This window comes from Saccostrea cucullata, unplaced genomic scaffold (genome assembly GCF_032062105.1).
Source record: "Saccostrea cucullata isolate Sc308-1 unplaced genomic scaffold, CSIRO_AGI_Scuc_v1 ctg6436, whole genome shotgun sequence".
Classification (NCBI taxonomy): Eukaryota; Metazoa; Mollusca; class Bivalvia; order Ostreida; family Ostreidae; genus Saccostrea; species Saccostrea cuccullata.
This window is the reverse complement of record NW_026928778.1, coordinates 1-22,610: the sequence shown is the minus strand read 5'-3', so window position 1 is coordinate 22,610 and position 22,610 is coordinate 1. Positions and strand designations below refer to the sequence as shown.

Genomic DNA, 22,610 nt, shown 5'->3' with positions numbered 1-22,610 from the left:
ACACATTATGGTGTGTCATGTCAAACCTTTGTAATAGACCTTCATAAAAATGGCTAACAGGGAAAAATGAGCATGTTGACACACCTGTATGGGGTTCCGATCAAATGGCACATAGGGGAAAAGGTGCTTACTGATATCATATAAAATATGATACCAATAATTAAATTAGTGTAAATTTTATTCGTTATTCCGCATTTTGTAACTTAACTGTTACAGTAGCTTTGAATTTGATTGTAGCTTTTTTTTCAGCATGCATAAATTACGTCACATTCGCACTCATTTAAAAACTGTGCGGAGTTTCCGGAAAGGGATGGGTTTAGGGTACTGGCGGATTATGGGGATTTGGCGATACTCTGTTATACAAATACAGAAATGCTAACAAAAGAATATTTGGCATACAGATATGAATGTATAAAACAGAAAATAATGTGTCGTATATTTTTAAAATTCCAGGCTCCGGGGCCATGAAACTTTGATGGGCCCACTCTTGATCTCAGTCTTACTTTTCCACTAATACTAGTAATTCCTAAGATTAAAGTGAAATTAGGATCAAAAGTGAGATCATCAAATTCTATGGCCCTGGAGCCAGAAGACAACATTTATCATTGATGCAGTTAGCATTTAATACATAAAAAATCCTCTCTTAAGATTGATACTTTTTTCCCATTTTTAAGCAGGTCTATTTAGCCAATTTAAAGAAAGATAATATTGAATTCTAAAATTTTACATCCCAAATAGTGGATAATGGGATTCGTGATTTTACTTTAGTGATGGATTTCGTCAAGCAATCAAAATCTATTATATAACTCTAAGGTTTTAAATATAAGTATCAAATACTTAGCATAAGTGTAACGAGAGGACAAAAACTTATAATAATTAGAAATTATAAATATTACGGAAATGCCACAGACGATATTTAAAATTTTACATTCTGTTTTAATTTCTGTTAATCCTCTTTTTTTAAAAGGAATATTTCACCTTTAATTGAAATGAATGCTTCTTCCACGACTGAAGATAAATATGCTTTTAAAATATAGGAAAAATTATTTACAGGTTTCTTAGAGCGGTAAATACAGGAAAACAAATTTGTAATCTCAGGGACCAAATTTTGGAAGATGCCACTTAGAAGTTTTTAAATTCTTTGGAGTCCTCTTATAATGTACATTGATCATTATTTAATCTTTGAAAAATTGAATTCATGTCAATGATGTATTTAACTCAATTAAATAAACATCTTCAGAATGCTTAAAAAGACAGAAAGGTTTATCTAAAAAATATTTTGTTTGATTTTTTTTTCAAATACAAGGCATATTTATAAATGTCTAGCTGGAAACAAATTATTCGTAATTATCAATCCAAAGTTTTAACATAGACTTTGTTACATACTCTTCAAAGTTTATTTTCAGATTCCTTATATTTCATTATTTCTTTCCTTGTGAATTCTTTCTTACCAATAATAGAAAGCACGGAATAATATTTTTATTACATGTATAAATAAAATATGTAAACTAGATTAAAAGCTCTAAAATAAATACACATGTATGTCTGTATGTAATTTACAGTATGGATCAATCTTTTGAAAATAAAAATGGTCTAAATATTAATATTAATTCATCTCCAACATCTTTGGTATGACATTGATTAGATGTCCAGTTGTTTTGCGTATTTTTCATATGCGGTATGATCGTAAATTCTAGAGGAGTTCCGACAGAGTATTCGATGAAGTGGTCAATAGCATGCAGCGAAATATACTGAAAGGAAAAAGAAACGCAGGGTAGCATAATTGTTGATAAAAATTTGACCACAAGACCGAAAATTACGAAAATTGGTCAGATGGGAAATTTAGTTACTGTGTATTAAAATCAGTATTCAGAATTACTCAACCGTAAAATTTATGACGTCACGTAGGGAATACGCTAAAAAGCCCAAAACACATGCAATTTGATAACGACGTGTTTGTCCACAAATGTTGTTGCATTATTTGATGCATATGAGGTATGCACATCGTTTTTCAATATTAAGAGACATTATGAATTTATTGCAATCTTGGCACAGTTTACGGAAGTTCAATGGGGTCTTGTTTTCGAATTGCTGAATTAATGAAAAAGGCAACAACGGTTTACTAAGCAGTCTCTTGTAAATTTTCCCCCATAAAACTTTTTAGCCGTTGTCAGAGAGGGTCTTAAGTGGATTTCAATGAACCGTGACGATGACGTTAACGCGAAACAGAGCCATGTTACGAGCGGGTTATTCGTTCTGCTATCCCTAAAATCGCCACCTTACTTCCACAAAAATAGCCATTTATAGTGTACACGATTATAATCATTACATTCATACGCAATTTGAAAGAAAACAATTCCGCTATTTGGTTTTTTGAGCCAGTCAACTTACTGTTGTATTCCCCTCACTGGCGCATGCGCGCGCCGTTTGACTTATTTTTTTGCGTGGTTATCCATGCTAAATATAGCCAGGGTTTGAAAGATAAACACTCTGATGAAATTCCATGCAAAGGAGAAATAAGACTCTGACAGATGCATGAGATGGACATTGAAAATAATGAGAGTTTTCGATTTTCCCTTTTGGGGGGTATCGTCATTTGAGCTTTAGGAACTCATGAATAATTACACAAAATCATATGAGAATTTGGTTATATCTTTTTGAAAGATGATTTTAAAAGTTAGATAGGAAAACTAAAAAGTATTTTAAGAAAAACAAATTTAATTCAAATCAAAAGTTTACCCTGCGTTTCTTTTTCCTTTCAGTATAGGTACAAGTCCCCCTCTGTTTTTCACCTTTTTAAACTGTTACAGTGATAACACTAATCGGATTTATAAAATAGGGACGATATTATCACTCTCTAAATAGATTTTTTTAATTTAATGAATAACAAAAATAGAGGGGTGAAAATAACTTCGCTTTTTTGATAATTTACGATGAAGTTTGGAGCTAAATAGAGACTATTATGGCTCAGACCCCTCTATCTTGACCCTTAATTCGTTTAATTGCATATTTCAATTGAAGTAGAACGCATATTTCTGTTTTGTTTCAGTATATACTGTTCTGTCTTTCCCCTGCCTGTGATCGACGTTCAATACCCTTGCCTGCGATCGACGTTCAATACACATACATGCAGGTCACGATCTCTGCCGTAGCCAGTTGTTTATATTTTACCATTGCTAAAATAGTTCGGAGCGTAGGGATACTTCATATCTTATTTTCACTCAGGAACTTGAATTTAGCATTTGTAAATCCATAAAAACTATACTTATTGCTTGGAAATCACATTAAATACTTCAAATAAAAAAAATCACAAAAGGACAATCTCCTTACTGTTACTTTGTAAGACTTGTTCTTCATTGACGCTTGCACGACAGCATTGACAACGTTTTCCTCGTTGTCGTAGAGGAACTTCAACACATGATTACTATACACAGCGTTCTCAGATTTTCTCATAAGCTTCGGTTTGTCTGTGGTATAGTTCGCCCAGTACTGAATTGATATCGCGATTTTTTTGTTTGTCACCGGAAGCGCTTCACCTGAAGTAACAAAAACGAGATTTACAGCCCCTATAGTATTACAATTTAATTATGGCTAGCTAATAACATGAATTTGTATGCTAGCTTTTACATTTTAGACGATGAAGTATACAAATCAGGGGGAGAGAGAAAAAACAGACTTCAAAAAAAATTACGCGGGTATGTTAAGGAAGCATATAAATCATTTTTCTGAACTTTTTAAAGAAAATTAAGCTGGATAATTTACCAAAACCGCTGATGAACGTAAACTATTATTATTTATTGCATAAAGATAAAAGAGTGTCTAACGCAACGACCTACACCACCACGGCATCACGTGACTTCTATTAATAGCGAAATTTTCCTTAATAAAAAAGCTAACAGAACAACAATACCCCGGAGTTTAATAATTTCTGTGAGTAAATGATGTAGTTGTAACACATCTATCTTGCTTAAAAAGTGCTGCTAGAATCCCACTGTCCCGTCAGTAAAATAATTATTCCACACATTCGCACGAAACCTTACCTGATGTTTTGAATTTTTTACATATGAACCAAGATTTTTCGTAAAACCTTGGTTAACACGAGATTCTAGCAGTACTTTCCAAGTATTTTATTAGGCAAACTTTCCATCTGTACAAATCTTATGTTTTGAAATATACAGCTTATTGTTGTTCTGTTGCATTATTTTTGTCACAAATGACAGAGGAAAGGCCGATCGGGATACGTATATAGCTGACTGTCTTCGAAAGAGAATATAATCAATGAAAATAAATTAGCATACCTGTTTTATTGACTGAACTCCAAATGAATTTCACAAAATATTCACGATATTTGCTTTTAAACTCCATTTTACGTATCTTTTTACATGCCGTCTTAGCCAAATTCTCATTATACGAGACGATCAATTCCCAAGTTTCTTGATGTAGACATATGACGTCATCGGTGGTAGATTTTAATCAAAATGACAAAATACAGCATAACAAAATAAGAACATTTCATTTTCTGTTAATGTTTACACGTTTGTATTCATTTTCTAGAGTTAAATTAATCTCTAAATACCAATATTACGAAAACTTGTGTTCTAGAATTGACGTCATCTCGCCTACTATGACGTCATAATGTAGCACTGATTTAGTCAAGGTAGAATATTTTGTATGCTTCCTTATCCCCCATGCGTAGGCATTATCGTGTGCAATGGAAGAGCATGTATCCCTTGTCAACCAGCGCCATGTGCTCCCTGTAGTAAGCTGAAACCCGTAAATACTAACAATGTTATAATTTTAATCTTTCTTTACTCTGAATCACTGAAAATAGAAGTTAAATTGTCAAAAAGATACAGTACATAACTATATAGCATCTACATATCCTATACATTGAAATACTCTATAATGTGTTGTACAAACACTAAATTATTAAGCAATTCACATAATATTTCCAAATTTACAATGGATTTTATTTATATAAACTAGTACTGCACGTTTCTACTGGATGTATTCAGACAACATTTTATTGAATTCTATTGAAAACTGATTTAATTCATCGGCTGTCCGAGATTAATTTTACAAAGGTTATTTTTCTATCGCAATAGAATAATCGGAGAATGGGGAAGACATTTTTAAAATGCTTGATTTTTTTTTATATTAACAGGTTCAGAACTCTCCACCCACTAATTTATGAACGAAGGAAACTTATCGCCTGGCGTGAACATGTGGCGTGACGATAAAAACAATAATGAGTAAAAGCTTCTCTAAACATTCTGAAAAATGTTCTCTATGTCGGAATAAAGCAGAATTTTACTGCAACTTTTGTAAAAAAAAAAAAAAAAAAAAAAAAAAAAAGGAAAAAGCTATGCCCTCCTTGTGAGAAAAAACATGTGAGAAATCTTCGTAGGAAATACCATGATCTAGTAAATTACCGTGCTAGGCTGGAGACTATATAATACCTGAAAAATGTTGTAGACATCCAAACAAGATGTTTAAATGTTGGTGTCATTCGTATGAACAACCAATATGTTTTCCATGCAGCGGATATGCAAATCATGAAATATCTGGTATACGTTTCGTCTATAAAGAGTATAGGCAAAAATGTAGAGATATAATTGTTAAAATCAGAAGTGATATCCTTTTATTTGAAACTGATATCATGCAATCAATCAAAACTAGTGGATACAAATATCAACACTCTAAGAAATATGAAGCAAAAACTTACAGAGTCTGAACATTCAGATGGATGTAATCATCTTGAAAAGAGTTTATTATTTAAGATGTTTGATGAAACAAAAAGAACAAACAATAAAAAGACACATCTCCTTCACTGAGAAGTATGAACATTCATACGACCATTCGGCTAAAAAACCAGGACAATTTCTCCTATCCAAGATGAAAATCTATATTTCAAGCATATTGGATAAGTATGCTACCTTTGCCATTATTTTCAACAATGAAATAAGAAAAATGGGATGCTTAATTCTTGTTTCAATTCAAAATCACGGAGAGAGGAGGGAGAATGGTAGGAACTGAGCGAATGCAAGAACCGTTTCTTAAAGTATACGTCAATTTTTTCGGTTGGTTGAGCTTCTACAACTATCAGCAACCATGGATAAAGAAGTGGAGAAAACATTTTGTGCATAAAAGTAATAACTAATACAAACAAATGATATAATCTAATGAATCAAAATGTTAATAAATAATTAATGATTCGATACTGCATTTTTAAATGCCTCAAAATAAAAAGTTTTCGATAAATTATGTTACATTTGCGTAAATTATCAAACGCCAAAACCGAAATATATATGTCTTTATATATGATCAAACATGTATGATTCCACAGTATGTGTTTATATATGAACAATCGGTAATATGAGCCTGCTGAGCAGACAGCTGTGTTAGTTTGATGTAGTCGACTTAAAATAATGTAGTTTAATGTAATTTTTGTTACAGGTACATGCCATATACTAAAACATTAAGCAAACCATTATATTAATCTTCAATGCTTCAATCATAACAAAAATTAAAATTCTATAGTTTCTTTCATTGTCTGGTTAATGTCAAATCCTATATTCAATCTCAGAGGATGGTCTTCATTCTAGACACCCAGCATACTTTTCTTTGATTTAAAGTGAGTACGTTTATCAAATATTGACAAAATTATTTCATAACACGACTTACATGCCATATAAGATTAAGTACATATGATACAGTCTTGCTTTCTTTACAAATATAAGAATGACTTGTGTTAATAAAATCTTAAAAATTAAAAGATTTACGAATTCCAGGCTCTTAACAACTATTTCAGTTGACACAACAATGTGTCTGTAGGTAGGTGGGAAAATATTTAATAATTTTATCCTGAGTCAGGATAGGGCAAGCAAAAAATGTTTTAAAGATTAATTGCTTAAATTCTCTTTTATTTTAGATTGAGAAATACCAACAGATCAGAACCATTGACGGGATATGAGTGTAGCCTTATTTGAAGACTCAACAGCATCACCGTGTATAATTGTATGCACTAGAGGAATTGGAAGTGAAATATTGACACATTGTTAAACATTATTCAAACTTATTTCACAATTTTGAATCTGTTTACATGCAGTTATAATAAAATAAGAAGTTTCATAACTAATCTTATGTTCTCACTGAGAGGTGTAATTTAAACAGTTCTTCATAGACAAGAAGCAGCATATTTCTTTTCCTCAAAAGCAACCTATCTGAAAAGTTCTATTTTAACATCTACATGATCAATACACAGGTTTTAAGGCAGATGTGACTTGTCAACAGGGAATATATATTACTCTTTGGCACCTGATCCTACATCTGGAATTCCCAGGGGGTCTGTGTATATATCTTCTTGACATTTGTGAATTTTTTGTATATTGATTGATCAGTGTTTGCTATATTTTTTTCCTTTCAGTGTAAGTGACTAAAAAAATTTGTCATTTGTTTCAAACTTGAATAATACAAGCATTATAACTTGTTCTTAGAAAGTTTTTTTTAGACAAGACTGTATTCTAATTGGAGACGAAGGTTTTGAAATGAAGGTACCTTTTAAATTTTAATACAGAAATTTTCACACCAAGGGAGATGTGGCGTTAATGTTTATGTTAATATTTTCTCTGCAATTAATGTTAAATCTTATAGAAAATGTTTATTTGGTAATGTATAAAAATGGGGGGTTTATTGAAGCCGGCTACATATTTTTGCTAGGATTTCTATAAACTTTAGAAATTCACTATGGGAAGAGTATTTGGGAATAACAATGAAGATAGGGTAGAGCTTGTTGACTTTGATGTAAAAATTTTACATACTGTTAATGTAATCTTATTCTTTTATCACTAACGACTTTGTAAAAACGTAGGTACTCCAGTATTCGCATTTTGCTTACAGGATTTTTTATTTTTATTTTCCCTTAAATTTCATTCTGACAGAGTCTACTTTATCTATTAAACCCTACCTTTAAAATAACCTTCAGCAGAATTCAAAATAGAAATGTTCTTTCGCCAAGCAAAAACTCATGGTTCCCAGAGTATTTTTACGATGATTGATTTCAGATCTTCGTTTTTAGTTACACTGTTCTTAAAAAGGATATTACATGTATGTACATTTAACGACGTTCGATCCTGATATTTAAAGTCTTAAACTCATTACTGAGAAGTATGAACATTCATACGACCATTCGGCTAGAAAACCAGTACAATTTCTCCTATCGAAGAAGAAAATCTATATTTCAAGCATATTGGATTAGTATGCTACCTTTGCGATCATTTTCAACAATGAAATAAAAAATGGGATGCTTACTTCTTGTTTCAATTCAAAATCACGGAGAGAGGGGGGAGAATGGTAGGAACTGAGCGAATGCGAGAACCGTTTCTTAAAGTATACGTCAATTTTTTCGGTTGGTTGAGCTTCTACAACTATCAGCAACCATGGATAAAGAAGTGGAGAAAACATTTTGTGCATAAAAGGTAATAACTAATTCAAACAAATGATATAATCTAATGAATCAAAATGTTAATAAATAATTAATGATTCGATACTGCATTTTTAAATGCCTCAAAACAAAAAGTTTTCGATAAATTATGTTACATTTGCGTAAATTATCAAACGCCAAAACCGAAATATATATGTCTTTATATATGATCAAACATGTATGATTCCACAGTATGTGTTTATATATGAACAATCGGTAATATGAGCCTGCTGAGCAGACAGCTGTGTTAGTTTGATGTAGTCGACTTAAAATAATGTAGTTTAATGTAATTTTTGTTACAGGTACATGCCATATACTAAAACATTAAGCAAACCATTATATTAATCTTCAATGCTTCAATCATAACAAAAATTAAAATTCTATAGTTTCTTTCATTGTCTGGTTAATGTCAAATCCTATATTCAATCTCAGAGGATGGTCTTCATTCTAGACACCCAGTATACTTTTCCTTGATTTAAAGTGAGTACGTTTATCAAATATTGACAAAAATATTTCATAATACGACTTCCATGCCATAAAAGATGAAGTACACATAATACAATCTTGCCTTCTTTAAAAATATAAGAATGAGTTGTGTTAATAAACTTTAATTAAAAGATCCACGAATTCCAAGCTCTTAACAACTATTTCAGTTGACACAACAATGTGTCTGTAGGTAGGTGGGAAAATATTTAATAATTTTACCCTGAGTTAGGATAGGGCAAGCAAACAATGTTTAAAGATTGCTTAAAATTCTCTTTTATTTTAGATTGAGAAATACCAACAGATCAGAACCATTGACGGGATATGAGTGAAGCCTTATTTGAAGACTCAACAGCATCACCGTGTATAATTGTATGCACTAGAGGAATTGGAAGTGAAATATTGACACATTGTTAAACATTATTCAAACTTATTTCACAATTTTGAATCTGTTTACATGCAGTTATAATAAAATAAGAAGTTTCATAACTAATCTTATGTTCTCACTGAGAGGTGTAATTTAAACAGTTCTTCATAGACAAGAAGCAGCATATTTCTTTTCCTCAAAAGCAACCTATCTGAAAAGTTCTATTTTAACATCTACATGATCAATACACAGGTTTTAAGGCAGATGTGACTTGTCAACAGGGAATATATATTACTCTTTGGCACCTGATCCTACATCTGGAATTCCCAGGGGGTCTGTGTATATATCTTCTTGACATTTGTGAATTTTTTGTATATTGATTGATCAGTGTTTGCTATTTTTTCCCGTTCAGTGTAAGTGACTAATAAAATATTGGTATTTGTTTCAAACTTGAATAATACAAGCATTATATCTTGTTCTTAGAAAGGTATTTTTTAGACAAGACTGTAGCCTAATTGGAGACGAAGGTTTTGGAATGAAGGTACCTTTTAAATTTTAATTCAGAAATTTTCACACCAAGGGAGATGTGGCGTTAATGTTTATGTTAATATTTTCTCTGCAATTAATGTTAAATAAAAAATGTTTATTTGGTAATGTATAAAAATGGGGGGTTTAATGAAGCCGGCTACATATTTTTGCTAGGATTTTTAGAAACTTTAGGAATTCACTATGGGAAGAGTATTTGGGTATAACAATGTAGATAGGGTAGAGTTTGTTGACTTTGATGTAAAAATTTTACATACTGTTCATATAATCTTGTTCTTTTATCACCAACGACTTTGTAAAAACGTAGGTACTCCAGTATTCGCATTTTGCTTACAGGATTTTTTTATTTTTATTTTCCCTTAAATTTCGTTCTGACAGAGTCTACTCTATCTATTAAACCCCTACCTTTAAAATAACCTTCGGCAGAATTCAAAATAGAAATGTTCTTTCGCCAAGCAAAAACTCATGGTTCCCATAGTATTTTTACGATGATTGATTTCAGATCTTCTTTTTTAGTTACACTGTATTTAAAAAGGATATTACATGTATATAAATTTAAATGATAGAGGAGATATTTTACTGTTTGAAATGTAATATAGAGATAAGGGGATTGGCATAGTGAAGCCTATTCAACTAATTGAGACCCTTCCTCTTTAGCTTACAGACAAGAGTTTGCCGCTACTTTAGGTTGAGATTTTAGCAAATTAAGCTTATATTCCAAATTCGTTTTATTGTCCTAACACAGTGCTCATGTTGTTTTTCAAGCTTACTCCTTATTCCAGTTTGGGTAATCCAGCCTTTTTGTATAAGTCAAATCTAAGGAAACAGGTATTAAAAGGAATTTATCTTCAAATCTGTATCCTCTTTAGGCGATGCCTTATTTGCTCTTGAATATTATCATCTGATTTTGTTCAGTTTCAAGAGGATTAGCAAAGTGAGGCCTATAAAACAAATTTAGACTCTTCCTCTTTAGCTACTTTAGGTTGAGTTGTTAGCAAATACAACTGAATCTGAAAGGTTCGTCTTTCACCTTTCTAGATTTATATTACATGTAAATTAGTTTTCAATTTTGTATATACTTGTCTACTGCATGATACTTGGTTTACCCTAAGTTTTTATTGTATTGCTGACATCCAAGTTAGGTAATAAATTCATTGTTGTCTCCCTTGCCACGAATACTCACCCAAGCTCTGTTTGTGATCATAAAGCTGTGGTACATTTGCGATAATGTGTTCTGTTTGTACCTATATACAATAAATATTGTAACAGTAGAGCATGTTTGATAATGTGTTCTACTTGTTACTATATAACTGTGGAATATTTCTGATAATGTGTTCTCTTTGTTACTATATATATAACTGTTGAACATTTGTGATAATGTGTTTTGTTTCTAACTATAAAACTGTAAAACCTTTCTGATTATATGTTCTTTTGGAAAGTATATAGATATGGATCATTTCTGAATGTGTGCCCTCTTTGTAACTGTATAAAACTGTGGAACATTTCTGATTACGTTTGAATCAAACTATCATAACCTCAGGACACTCTGACCGTCTGCGAATGGTTTTGTTGCTGAGATGTGTCATTTACAATTTTGACACATTTGTTGGGCTGTATTTAAACTGTTGTAAGTTATATTTTGTGATATTTTATTGATGTGATTTTTTTTGTTTATATACATTCGATTAACCTACCTCAAAGGTAAACTCAGACTTACCTGTACAGTACAGGCTTGGAAGTGTGGAGCATGGTTTCATTTCAATTCGCCTACACATATTATACAGGGTTTTCCATTATCAATTTCCGATTATCAAAGATCTTACCGTGTCGGAATATTTTAACGGTGTTACACACATAAAATTTAAATCGTTGCTGTGTCGGATAAACTTTTCCTGTGTCGGGTCCGACACAGTAAGACAGCTCTTGGAGAACCCAGGTCCCTGCATTATATGTAATGTTTCAAAAATATCTGTGTGTTCAACTGAATGAAATAAATCAGTTCATCCAAGCCAGATGTCGAAGATTTTTTTTTATTTCTGAAAGATACATCCGCTGGGCTCTTCTTTACATGAGGGAGACATAAAAAAGGTATTACATAATATGAAAATATAGATCGTAGGAAATACATTCGGCTTTTCTAGAATACTAGAACTGCTTAAAACACATGCCCTATTAGATTTTTATAAGTTTCTGTGTAACAAGTATGAGATTTGTCCATACAGTTCGTAGATAATGAAGTTTTTGTTAAAATAAATGTTTCTATATATATCATTTATATATCAAAATATTTCTGTGGAAAAATCAAGCAAGATAGATTTCATTTTTATTGATATAGCTTTATATTTTTGTAAAAATTGGGGTCTTTAATGGTCGTCGATAGTGCTCATGGCCCAAGGTGGAAAATAAGTGTTTGTATTAAAATGTGTATTTTTTTATATAAAGCAAGTCAAAGCTTAATAAACATTATATGTAACACAAATAAAGAGGCTATAATCATTTTTCTTTTATATATCATATAATAAGTATGGATTACTAAATCGACAGTGGAAAAACGGAACAAAAATCCTCACGAATAGGTGTCAAAACTCGACAGAAAAGTGACCTCGGCCGTCCGAACGGGGCAACGTCCGATAAAAAAAATATGTTTTAATGATAAGCTTGTAACGACGTTCGAACTCCAGTACCAAAAGTTTTCTTCCAAACACGAACACTTTTCCCAATTTTAACCTATACTAAGGCGTATCTGTGGAAAGTGGGGAGGGGGGGGGGCTAAACTTATGAAGATATGTTCAATGCCTGTACTAAGTACATATTTGGGAAAAAAGTGGGTTCCGACGCCTATGGATAGTTTATATTGATGACGCTCATTGATTATCGTATATATTGTTTTGAATTAAAAAAAAAACAAATAATTATGATGTATAATTTAAGATTTTTGCTGGCACTTTGCAGTGCGACATAATGATTAAAATGTACGTAGTGTGCGTCCATGAACATGTATTCAAAATTCAATATCCAACTGTTTGACGTTATAATGAAATTAGCTTAAAGTCAGACTGGTCCGTGCATGCGCACTATCCGCGATCTTGAAACATGTTAAAGACCCCAAATTTTACGAAAATGTAAAGTTCCATCAATAAAAATGAAATCTTTCTGACTTGATTTTAATAAGAAATATTTTGATATACATTAAATTAATAAATATATATAAAGCCATTTATTTTAACAAAAACGTCATTGTTCAGGAACTTTTTGGACAACCCTCGTACCTCTATAAGTCTCTTCATGTCAAAATTCTAAATTTAAAAAAAACAAGAACAACAAACAAACAAAAAACAAAAATATTTAATCATTTGTTCGGGAAAGATTATTTCTAAATACTTTCGGTTCTTGCAATATAAATGTACCGGGGCCAATTAGTAGAGGAACAACAATCAGAGCACCGTCTTGATGGCCAAATGACATATTTTTTCTAAGTTTACAAGTAAGTTTTTTTTATTTCAAGCAAATTATTCATTATGAAAATGCAACAGAAAACACTTTAACCGCACAGGATGTGCCAGGTATGTAAACTATTTCCCACAACATTACGTTCTTACAGTAACAGATCGTGTTGACACGTTTTATATGTGTAAACACGATCTGTTATATGACCATGTGTTTTTGTTGTGTCTGGTAAATCAAAAAACATTTAGGTCTACCAAGAACGAATCCTTAATTTTGTTAACCATAAAAGAAAAAACTTCCTATTCAAGAGTTTTGTAGCTAAACCCCATTAATCACTTTACCTCTGATTTTTATATTGATTATAAACAACTGTTAAATATTTAAGGGGCAGTAACCATATGCTAAGAGAGATAACTTTCTGAAGACAATTTTCCATGAAATTCAATGAATTTTCATGTCATATTTCATAGATTTAATTCACAAGAACCATTTTATAGTCAACTCATTAGAAGCTATAATAATGTTCAGATGTGGATTTCTAGTTTCTATTGCCAATATTTTTATTAATTATTTGTAATAGTTTACCTAAAACATCCTTTAAATGGTGTAAATTGAGATATTAATATCTCCTAACGTATATTAAAGTCAGAGAAATTTCAGATGCAGAATTGTTTATAAACATTGATTTATATTTTGTTTCACTAAAATATTTTCAAGGGCGATAATGGAAAGATAACTCTTGTTAATTAATGCATATTATTTCAAAAGCACAGAAAACAATTTGATATTCTGATTTAAAAAGCAATGCTTCAGTATGTTTTCTAATGACAATTAGATAGGTATGACAGTAAATATTATAATTTCTATATATACTTCATATTTCTAATTTTATTGTGAGATACAAAATTAACTGATCTTTCTATTTACCATATCAAATTTTCTTCATATCATGATTTGACATATTATTCATTTCTGAAAAAGTAAGCAACGATTCATACTTCAAACTATTTTCCATTTTGAATTTAATGCTCTATTTGATGATGAAAATCAATGTTTGGAATTAAAAAAAAAATGTGAAATTTGGAGCAGAGGGATATTACCCGTTAATATAGAAAGTTTCTGAATGAAAGTATATGTCATCATGCCTAAGAATAAATTAAAAATAGTTCTCGGTACTTTTTTTTAAATTTTTCATTACCATAAAATATTTTTTAGTTATAACCTTAAATTGTATAAATATGGCAAAGTTATAATAGCTGAAGTGACAATGGAATTGACAAAGGCATAAAATATTTATAAATTTTTATTACTAGAACTTAATTTGAAAAAAAATAACTACACTTTCAAAGACTCTTCAATATGTATTATCAAAGGAACTATAATTGTTTATCCTTCTGACTTGTATCAGAAATGTAACGATTAGATCTAAAGATTGATTTGATTTCTTTTCCCTTGTTTTTGAGAAGAAATGGGCTTTTTAAAAGCTTTTTTTAACATGCATTGTCTTAACTTTGGTTTGTGAAGATTTAATATCAGAACATTATCATATTAGATATATAAAACTTTCCCCCAACAAGTTTTTGTCCACTCAGCATTTTTTTTTTTAATTTAAGCTTAAAATATGTTTTATACAAAAGTTGTCCTACAAAAATACTTTGTTGATGGATATATTGAAAGCATGTTTTTAGTGAAGAAAAACTAAATTCATTGATAATTATAAAACAGTTTTGTTGCACTCCTGACTGCAGTAAAATTTAAAATGACTGCGAAAAAAGTTGTAATTCAACTGTGTTTAATTTTTAGTCTCGGTACTTCATTGTTAAAATGTATAAAATTGCTTTAACTTGGCTTTATTTATTTATGCTTGCCGAAATTGGAATAAAATATTGCCGACTCAGCGTTAATCAATATCAATCAACCGTTAGACATGCATATTGAGGTAGTACCTATTAAAGGCAGAGAACTCTTCCTAGAAATGAATTTGTATCGCTATAGCATTAAAATTAGAATTTAAGTATGGGTAGCTAATAACAGGAATATGTATACTAGCATGAAGGATATGGAGATAACGAACAGTACTCAATATAAAAGTCCATTAAACAATACAAAATGGGAGCAGAGCAAACACGGACCATCAAAACATAAGATATGGGATCAGGTGCCATGGAGGAGTGGGCATCTCCTGCTGATCGGTCATACTCGCCGTGTGCTCCTTGTCATGATCAGGCAATAACAGAAAAATCCGTCGTCATTTCCAATTCAATGTATAAATAATGGACTAACAATTAGTTTGAAAAACATGAGTCAGGCCGAAAATAAAATATTGTTTGTTTGCAGTTGCCTACCGACCCACTGAAAATGCACCCGACCCAAACTTTTTTTTAGCCATTTTATAATATTATTTTTTCTCTCCAATTTTCAGGATATTAAAACTGTTTCATTTTCAATTTTTGTCTTCATTTATCATTAGTTCCAAGAGTGCAGCTTATTCATGTATAGTAGGCCTATGAAAACTTTATTTTATGTTATCCTACAAAAATCTGGAAACAATTAAAAAAAAATTGCCTACCTACCTACCCAATCTAAAAATTATAGATCGGCAACTGCAAACAAAGAATTTTTTAAGCTTGGCCTCAGCATTAGTCTCAATGAAAAATTGCATTTTCTGACAAATACAATTTACATTTCAGAAGATGAAGTAAAGAAATTAGGAGCAGAAAAAATGGACCTCCAAATATATGAGGCGGGATCAAATGCAATGGATGACCAAGCATCGTTTGTCGACCGACGCCCTTGGCTCCCTGTAGTTAGTTGAAAGCAGTAAATACTGACAATGTAATAATTTTATTTTTTCTTTACTCTTAATCACTGAAAATAGAAGTCATCAAAAAGATACAGTACATAGAGAATAATACATGCCCTTTTCCACATCACATCCTGTATCAGCCCGAGACACCAATTTCAGCCATAGGGCCGAAGGCCCGAGGGCTGATATTGGTCGAGGGCTGATACAGGATGTGATGTGGAAAAGGGTATGTATTATTATGTTTATTACACACTTAGTAATAAAATACAGCACACATTAAGTTGAGAAGAAAGTAAGTAAATAATCATGCATGGACTCCTTACATACATGTACATGGTCTTTTGCCTCATAAAGTTTGGGGTTTTTTTTCTGCTTCTAATTCTAGTGCATTTGATCCGTAATTTGAAAATAATCACTTATTTGTAAGTAAGATTATGCTTATTTTCAAAAAGCTAAAATTAAGAGTATATGAACCCACCAAAAAATTGTTTATGATCACTGTTTTTGTGGTTTTATTTACTAGGGGTGTGATATTGATCCTTGATACGGCTATTGTGGCGTCAGGTATATCGCATATGCAAAAATCCTGTATTTATGTATCTAAGTATGTAATAAATGTATCTAAGTATGTAATAAATAACTATATAGCATCTACATATCCTATACATTGAAATACTCTGTAATGTGTTGTACAAACATGAAATAATTAAACAATTCACGTATTAATTTCCAAATTTACAATGGGCTTTATTTATGTAAACTAGTACTGCACGCTTCTTCTGGATGTATTCAAAAATTTTTTTATTAAATTCTATTCAAAAATGATATAATTCATCGGCTGGTCGAGATTAATTGTAAAAAAGTTATTTCATTTTATCGCAATAGAATAATCGGAGAATGGGGAAGATATTTTAAAAATGCTTGATTTTTTTATATTAACAGGTTCAGAACTCTCCACCCACTAATTAATTAACGAAGGAAACTTATAGCCTGGTGTGGACATGTGGGGTGACGATAAAAACAATAATGAATGAAGGCCTCTCTAAATATGAACTTGAAAAGTGTTCTCTATGTCGGGATAAAGCTGAATTTTACTGCAACACTTGTAAACAAAATCTATGCGCTCCTTGTGAGATGAAACATTTGAGAAATCTTTATACGAAATACCATAATGTAGTAAATTACCGGGCAAAGGCTGGAGACTTTATAATACCAGAAAAATGTGGTACACATCCGAACAAGATGTTTAAATGTTGGTGCCATTCATGTGAACAACCAATATGTTTTGCATGCATTGGGCATGGAAATCATGAAATATCTGATATACGTTTCGTATATAAAGAGTATAGACAAAAATACAGAGATACAATTGTTAATATCAGAAGTGATATCCTCTTATTTGAAACTGATATACTGGAATCACTCAAAACTAGTGTCAATACAAATATAAACACTTTAAGAAAAATGAAGCAAAAAATTACAAAACAAGCTCAGAGACTGAAAATTGATATGGATGCAATTATATCGAAAAGAGTTTATTATTTGAGATGTATGATGAAACAAAAGGAACTAGTGCTAATTGTAACGGGGACCGTTACAGATGTTCCCCAAACGCTCCCCAACTCCTTTTTGGTGCCATATTCCCTGGAGGCTTCATTAAATAAGACACACTCCATGCATTTGAGATTTTAACTACGTTTACCCAGAAGTGTACAAAGTTCATTCAAATTTTAGCATTGCATGCGTGCGCATGTGAATGCATGTGTGTAATGACCATATCATCTTGTCTACACAATCTATATATTTTAATATACCAAATATTAAAGTATTTAATCCAAAAGTATTAAAAAAGATGCGCTCATTCAAGTGTTTTTTGGATTTTGCTCCTTTCACCTGCACGCACGTGCATACTTGAGCATGGTGACCATACCTTCTTGTAGATGTCCGTTACATCTATCTATGTTCTAAATCCCACCCCGTTTGATTGAAAACCAAGGGAGTTATAGCTGTTTAAAGTTTCAGCCAATCAGATTGCAGCGCACGTACATGCACGTGTATGCATGTGCATGGTGACCATATTTTCTTGTAGTAGACCAGTATATCTATCTATGTTCCAAATCCCATCCTGTTTGGTTGAAAATCAAAGGAGTTATAGCTATTTAAAGTTTCAGCCAATCAGATTGCAGCGCACGTGCATGCACGTGTTTTCATGATAATTGCTATATATCATGTTGTAGGATATTGTAATGCATGGCTATTTTCAAAATTTCAAAGGATTTCGTCAAAAAACAAGAAAGATATTGAGACTTTAGTTTCAGCCAATCAGAGCAAAGTGCACGTGCATGCGCGTTAGATCTTGCTATTTTGACCATGTCATATTGTCTATGCTACTAATATATCCTTATGTTATAAGTTTTAAAGCATTTCATCAAAAATTTAAAAAGTTACACCTATATCAATTAAATCTGTCATTTTACATGTTGCACGTGCACGCTCTTGCAAGCACGTGCGCGCAAAATGACCTTCGTTCCGCAAATCTACATAACATGTCTACTGACCCTAAAAACATTTCACCTTAGTCGGATGTATAGTTAACGAGATCATTCCCGGACAAAAAAGTACCCAGGAAGAAGAAGAAGAAGAAGAAGAAGAAGAAAAATAATAATAATAAGAAACAGAGTAAAAACAATATGTTCCCCAACTTCGTTTGGGGAACATAACAAGCAATAAAAAGACACATTTCCTTCATTGAGAAGTATGAACATTCATACGACCATTCGGCTAGAGAACCAGTACAATTTCTCTTATCCAAGAAGAAAATCTATATTTAAAGCATTTTGGATAAGTATGCTATCTTTGCCTTTATTTTCAACGATGAAATAAAAATGTGGGATTCTGATTTCTTGATTAAATTTGAAATCATGGAAAGACGAAGGAAAATGGTAGGAAGTAATACAATGCTAAGGTTGATGCCAAAGCCGTTACTCAAAGAATCCGTCCCATTAATAAATATACCTAGCGTTTATCATATTTCCTATGTAACATCCGATCGAGTCTGGGTTAGTCACCTTAACAATCTCTTCTTGATGAACATTGCAGGGGATACATTGTTTCAACTAAACGATGTTACAAATGTTAGTTCATTTGGAGTGCATTCTGTGAACAAGGAGGGTGATCTGATTTATATAGACAGAAATCATGACATCGCCTTAATATCTTCAGACTACAACAATAAAAGTATACTGGTTAGAAAATCAAAAAAATGGATACCACTATGTATTTTCAGTTTATCTCACACGGGAGATTTGCTAGTTGGTATGGGAAATGAATATTTTGAAAGGACTACATATGAATATACCCGTACAAAAGTAGTTCGTTATAATAGCTTAGGAAAATATGTTCACACCATCAAGTACAACGATGAAGGTGAGAAATTGTATTACCATCCTACCTACATCACAGAGAATGGAAACGAGGATATTGTGGTGGCTGATTTCTGGTCCTTAAAGGTAACAGACTATAATGGAAAACACCGTTTCACATACACCGGAAATCCATCAGTTTCAGGAGACACGTTTACTGCGCATGGAATTTGCACAGATGCGCTGCTCAACATTCTGGTGTGTGACGTTTTATACAGGACTGTACATTTGATTGATAAAGACGGTAAATTTCTGTCTTACCTATTTTCAGAGGAACAAGGGTTTTTTAGACCTACATGTATAGCATATGATCATAGAACTCACCGTCTGTGGTATGGACATTCGGATGCATTAAACAGCACAGCGCGTCTGCATATATACAGACATATTAACATAGAGAATTCTGTTACAGGTAAATTTGAAGATGGCTTTCTTCATATTATGGGAGTTTCGATGAGTATAGACTGCAAAAAACATTACTCATGCTATTGGAGAAACGGTGTTAAATTGATGACGGATATTCTCTGAAAGATCTTATCTACATATGTGAAAATAATTTTGATGCAAAACAGACAGAAGAACTATTTTTAAAACTTTTATGTTAAATTTCAAACCAAGACATACTGAGCCTAGCTTGACAAGGATAATACTTCATTATTAAAAGCATCATATATCTAAATTTTGTATCTAATTTTCAGCTTGATCCACAATTAATTTTATTGTATTATCATATTTTATTTTATTAAAAATATCTGTTTTATTGTAGATTGAGAAACACCAACAGATCATAAATATTACGGAGAAAAAAAGCTCTAGGTGAAGACTAAACAGCAGCTCTGTGTATAATTCTTTAAGCGTGAGAGGAATTGGAAATTAAATTTTGACACATGGAAAAAAATTATTCAACCTTGTTTTAACAATTTTTAAATCATTTTATATGCATGGAAATAAGAAATTAAAAAAGGAACACAAAATGGTGTCTGTTTTTGAAATTGGCTAACAATACTTTCTCACTGAAAGGTATAGTATTTAAACTGTTTTTATGGACAAAATCCAGCAGTATTTTTTTTTTATTATATGATTAAAAAAACGAAATATGAAAAAGTTTTATATTAGCATCCATGTGATTAATAAACGGGGTTCACGACGGGGGTAACCGGTCAACTGGGGATGCTTTCTACTCCTGGACACCTGATCACACCTCTGGAATTCCCAGGGACCCTTTTATGTGCCCTCTTTACAGTTGTGATTTTTTTAAAGATCGATCAGTGTTTGCTATCTTTTCCCTTTTTCATGTGACTTATAGAAGATTGCGATTTTATTTTGAATTTCAAACTTGAATAATAGACGCATTGTATCTTTTCTTTGAAAGGAATTTTTGCAGACAAGACTGTAATTAAATTGGAAACAAAGGTTTTGAAATGAAAGTACTTTTTAAATTATACTACAGAATTTTTCACATTAAGGGAGAAGCCGCGTTAATGTTGATGTTGATATTTTTCTCAGCAATTCAATATCAAATAGAAAATGTTTATTTGGTAAGGTATAAAAATTTGGTTTGATAGAGCATTCACTACCTATCTTTGCCAGGAATTTTATGAAGTTTATGAATCCACTATAGGTAGAGTATTCAGGTACAATATAATAAGTAAGGTAGGGTTGATTAACTGGGATGTAAAAAAAATATTTTTCTAAAAAAATGAAATGTGATTTAAAAGGATCTAATCCTCGGAAAGTGAACTGTTTGTATATGTAGGATTTCAAGACGTTAATTAACAATGATAATAAGCCCTACAAATAAAGATGATTTTGTAACCAGGGGCCCAATTTACAAAAGAACTTACAACTAAGACCAAAAAATTCAGATTGCTGTAAAATTTTGTAAAATTAATATTTCTCTTTGAAATTGGTTGTGTAAAAATTTCTTACCACTTTCTTTTTAAAAAGAAGAAAATAATTTTCGATATAATGTTAATTAAAAAGCTATATGAAGAATTAAATTTGGTCTTAAGTCGTAAGTCCTTTTGTAAAAAGGGCCCCAGTATTTTAAGTTAAAACTTTCATATACTGTTTATGTAGTCTAAATTTGATTTGCATCTGCCTTTCATTCATTTGCAGGATTTAAAATTTTTTTCCCCTAAATTTCCATTCTGACAGAGTGTTCTAGTCTACTCTCTCTACTAACCTCATAACATAACCTTCGGCAGAAATTAAAATAGAAATGATGTTCTGTCACCAAATGAAAGATCCAGGCTCCTAGTCAGACCCAGTGTATTTACATGTTGACCTTTCACGATGATTGAAGTTACGTTTTCATTTTCAACGACTTGAAAAGTATACTGCATACATTGGACTGAAAGAGATGTCTTACTTCTTTCAAGTGATTATATAATCCTAAACAACCAACACTTTGCATTTTCCTCACATTAGAATGTTTGATTTTAACACTTATTAGGCGACTGAAACATTATTATTATGATTTAGCTGGACTGTAGAAAAAAATTATGGATATTTTTAAATCATTGAGTTACAAACAATCAGCTATAATGGTCAATGAAATTTATAGAGATAACGAACAGTATTCAATGAAACATAACAATGGTACCTCTTTTCTAGGTGTACTTTAAAAATACACATGCCGACTGCATTTAACCTCCATTAATGATTATAAAGCATTTGAAATGCTATACTTTGTATAATGTTGCGCTGAAATGAGGATTTTCATTCATCGTTCACTTCTTTTTTTTTGTTTCAAAGAATAATCTTCCAAAATTGTAATGAATGCAACATTCTGCACGGTCATAGATCTTTCTCACTCTGTTAATTATAAAGTGAAGTATTATTTAATTGTAATCGTGACAAAATAAATTAAAACTGGTTAACATGGGGCTTTTATGATTTAAGAAATATGGTCACTCGATTATCTGGGAAATATGAATCAAATTTATCTGAAACAAGTCCAGCAGTGTGCATCCTTAGTAGTACCTTTCATGCAAATTGTCCAAATAGGTCAAACAACTTCAAAATGAACATACTCCAAAAACTTTAAGCTGGTCA

At 31.6% G+C, this 22,610-nt stretch overlaps 1 protein-coding gene and 1 long non-coding RNA gene across 4 annotated transcripts; both read left to right on the top strand.

The window, feature by feature from the left end:
• Positions 1-13,323: 13,323 nt before the first annotated feature.
• On the top strand, positions 13,324-17,698 carry LOC134278692 (uncharacterized). 2 transcript variants are annotated; one of them, XR_009994494.1, is made up of 3 exons: positions 13,324-13,362; positions 16,016-16,160; positions 17,074-17,698. It is a non-coding gene; the product is annotated as an uncharacterized LOC134278692 (long non-coding RNA). The 2 variants fall into 2 exon arrangements; XR_009994495.1 differs by having other exon boundaries at positions 13,348-13,441.
• Positions 17,699-18,855: 1,157 nt separating this feature from the next.
• Positions 18,856-20,718, top strand: LOC134278691 (uncharacterized). 2 transcript variants are annotated; one of them, XM_062760989.1, is made up of 2 exons: positions 18,856-19,797; positions 20,320-20,718. In XM_062760989.1, the coding sequence occupies exons 1-2, from the start codon at positions 19,017-19,019 to the stop codon at positions 20,322-20,324; spliced, it is 786 nt and encodes a 261-aa protein (XP_062616973.1). In that variant the 5' UTR covers positions 18,856-19,016; the 3' UTR covers positions 20,325-20,718. The 2 variants fall into 2 exon arrangements, with proteins under 2 accessions (XP_062616973.1, XP_062616972.1); XM_062760988.1 differs by having other exon boundaries at positions 18,856-19,965; positions 20,320-20,709.
• The last annotated feature ends 1,892 nt before the right edge of the window (positions 20,719-22,610 follow it).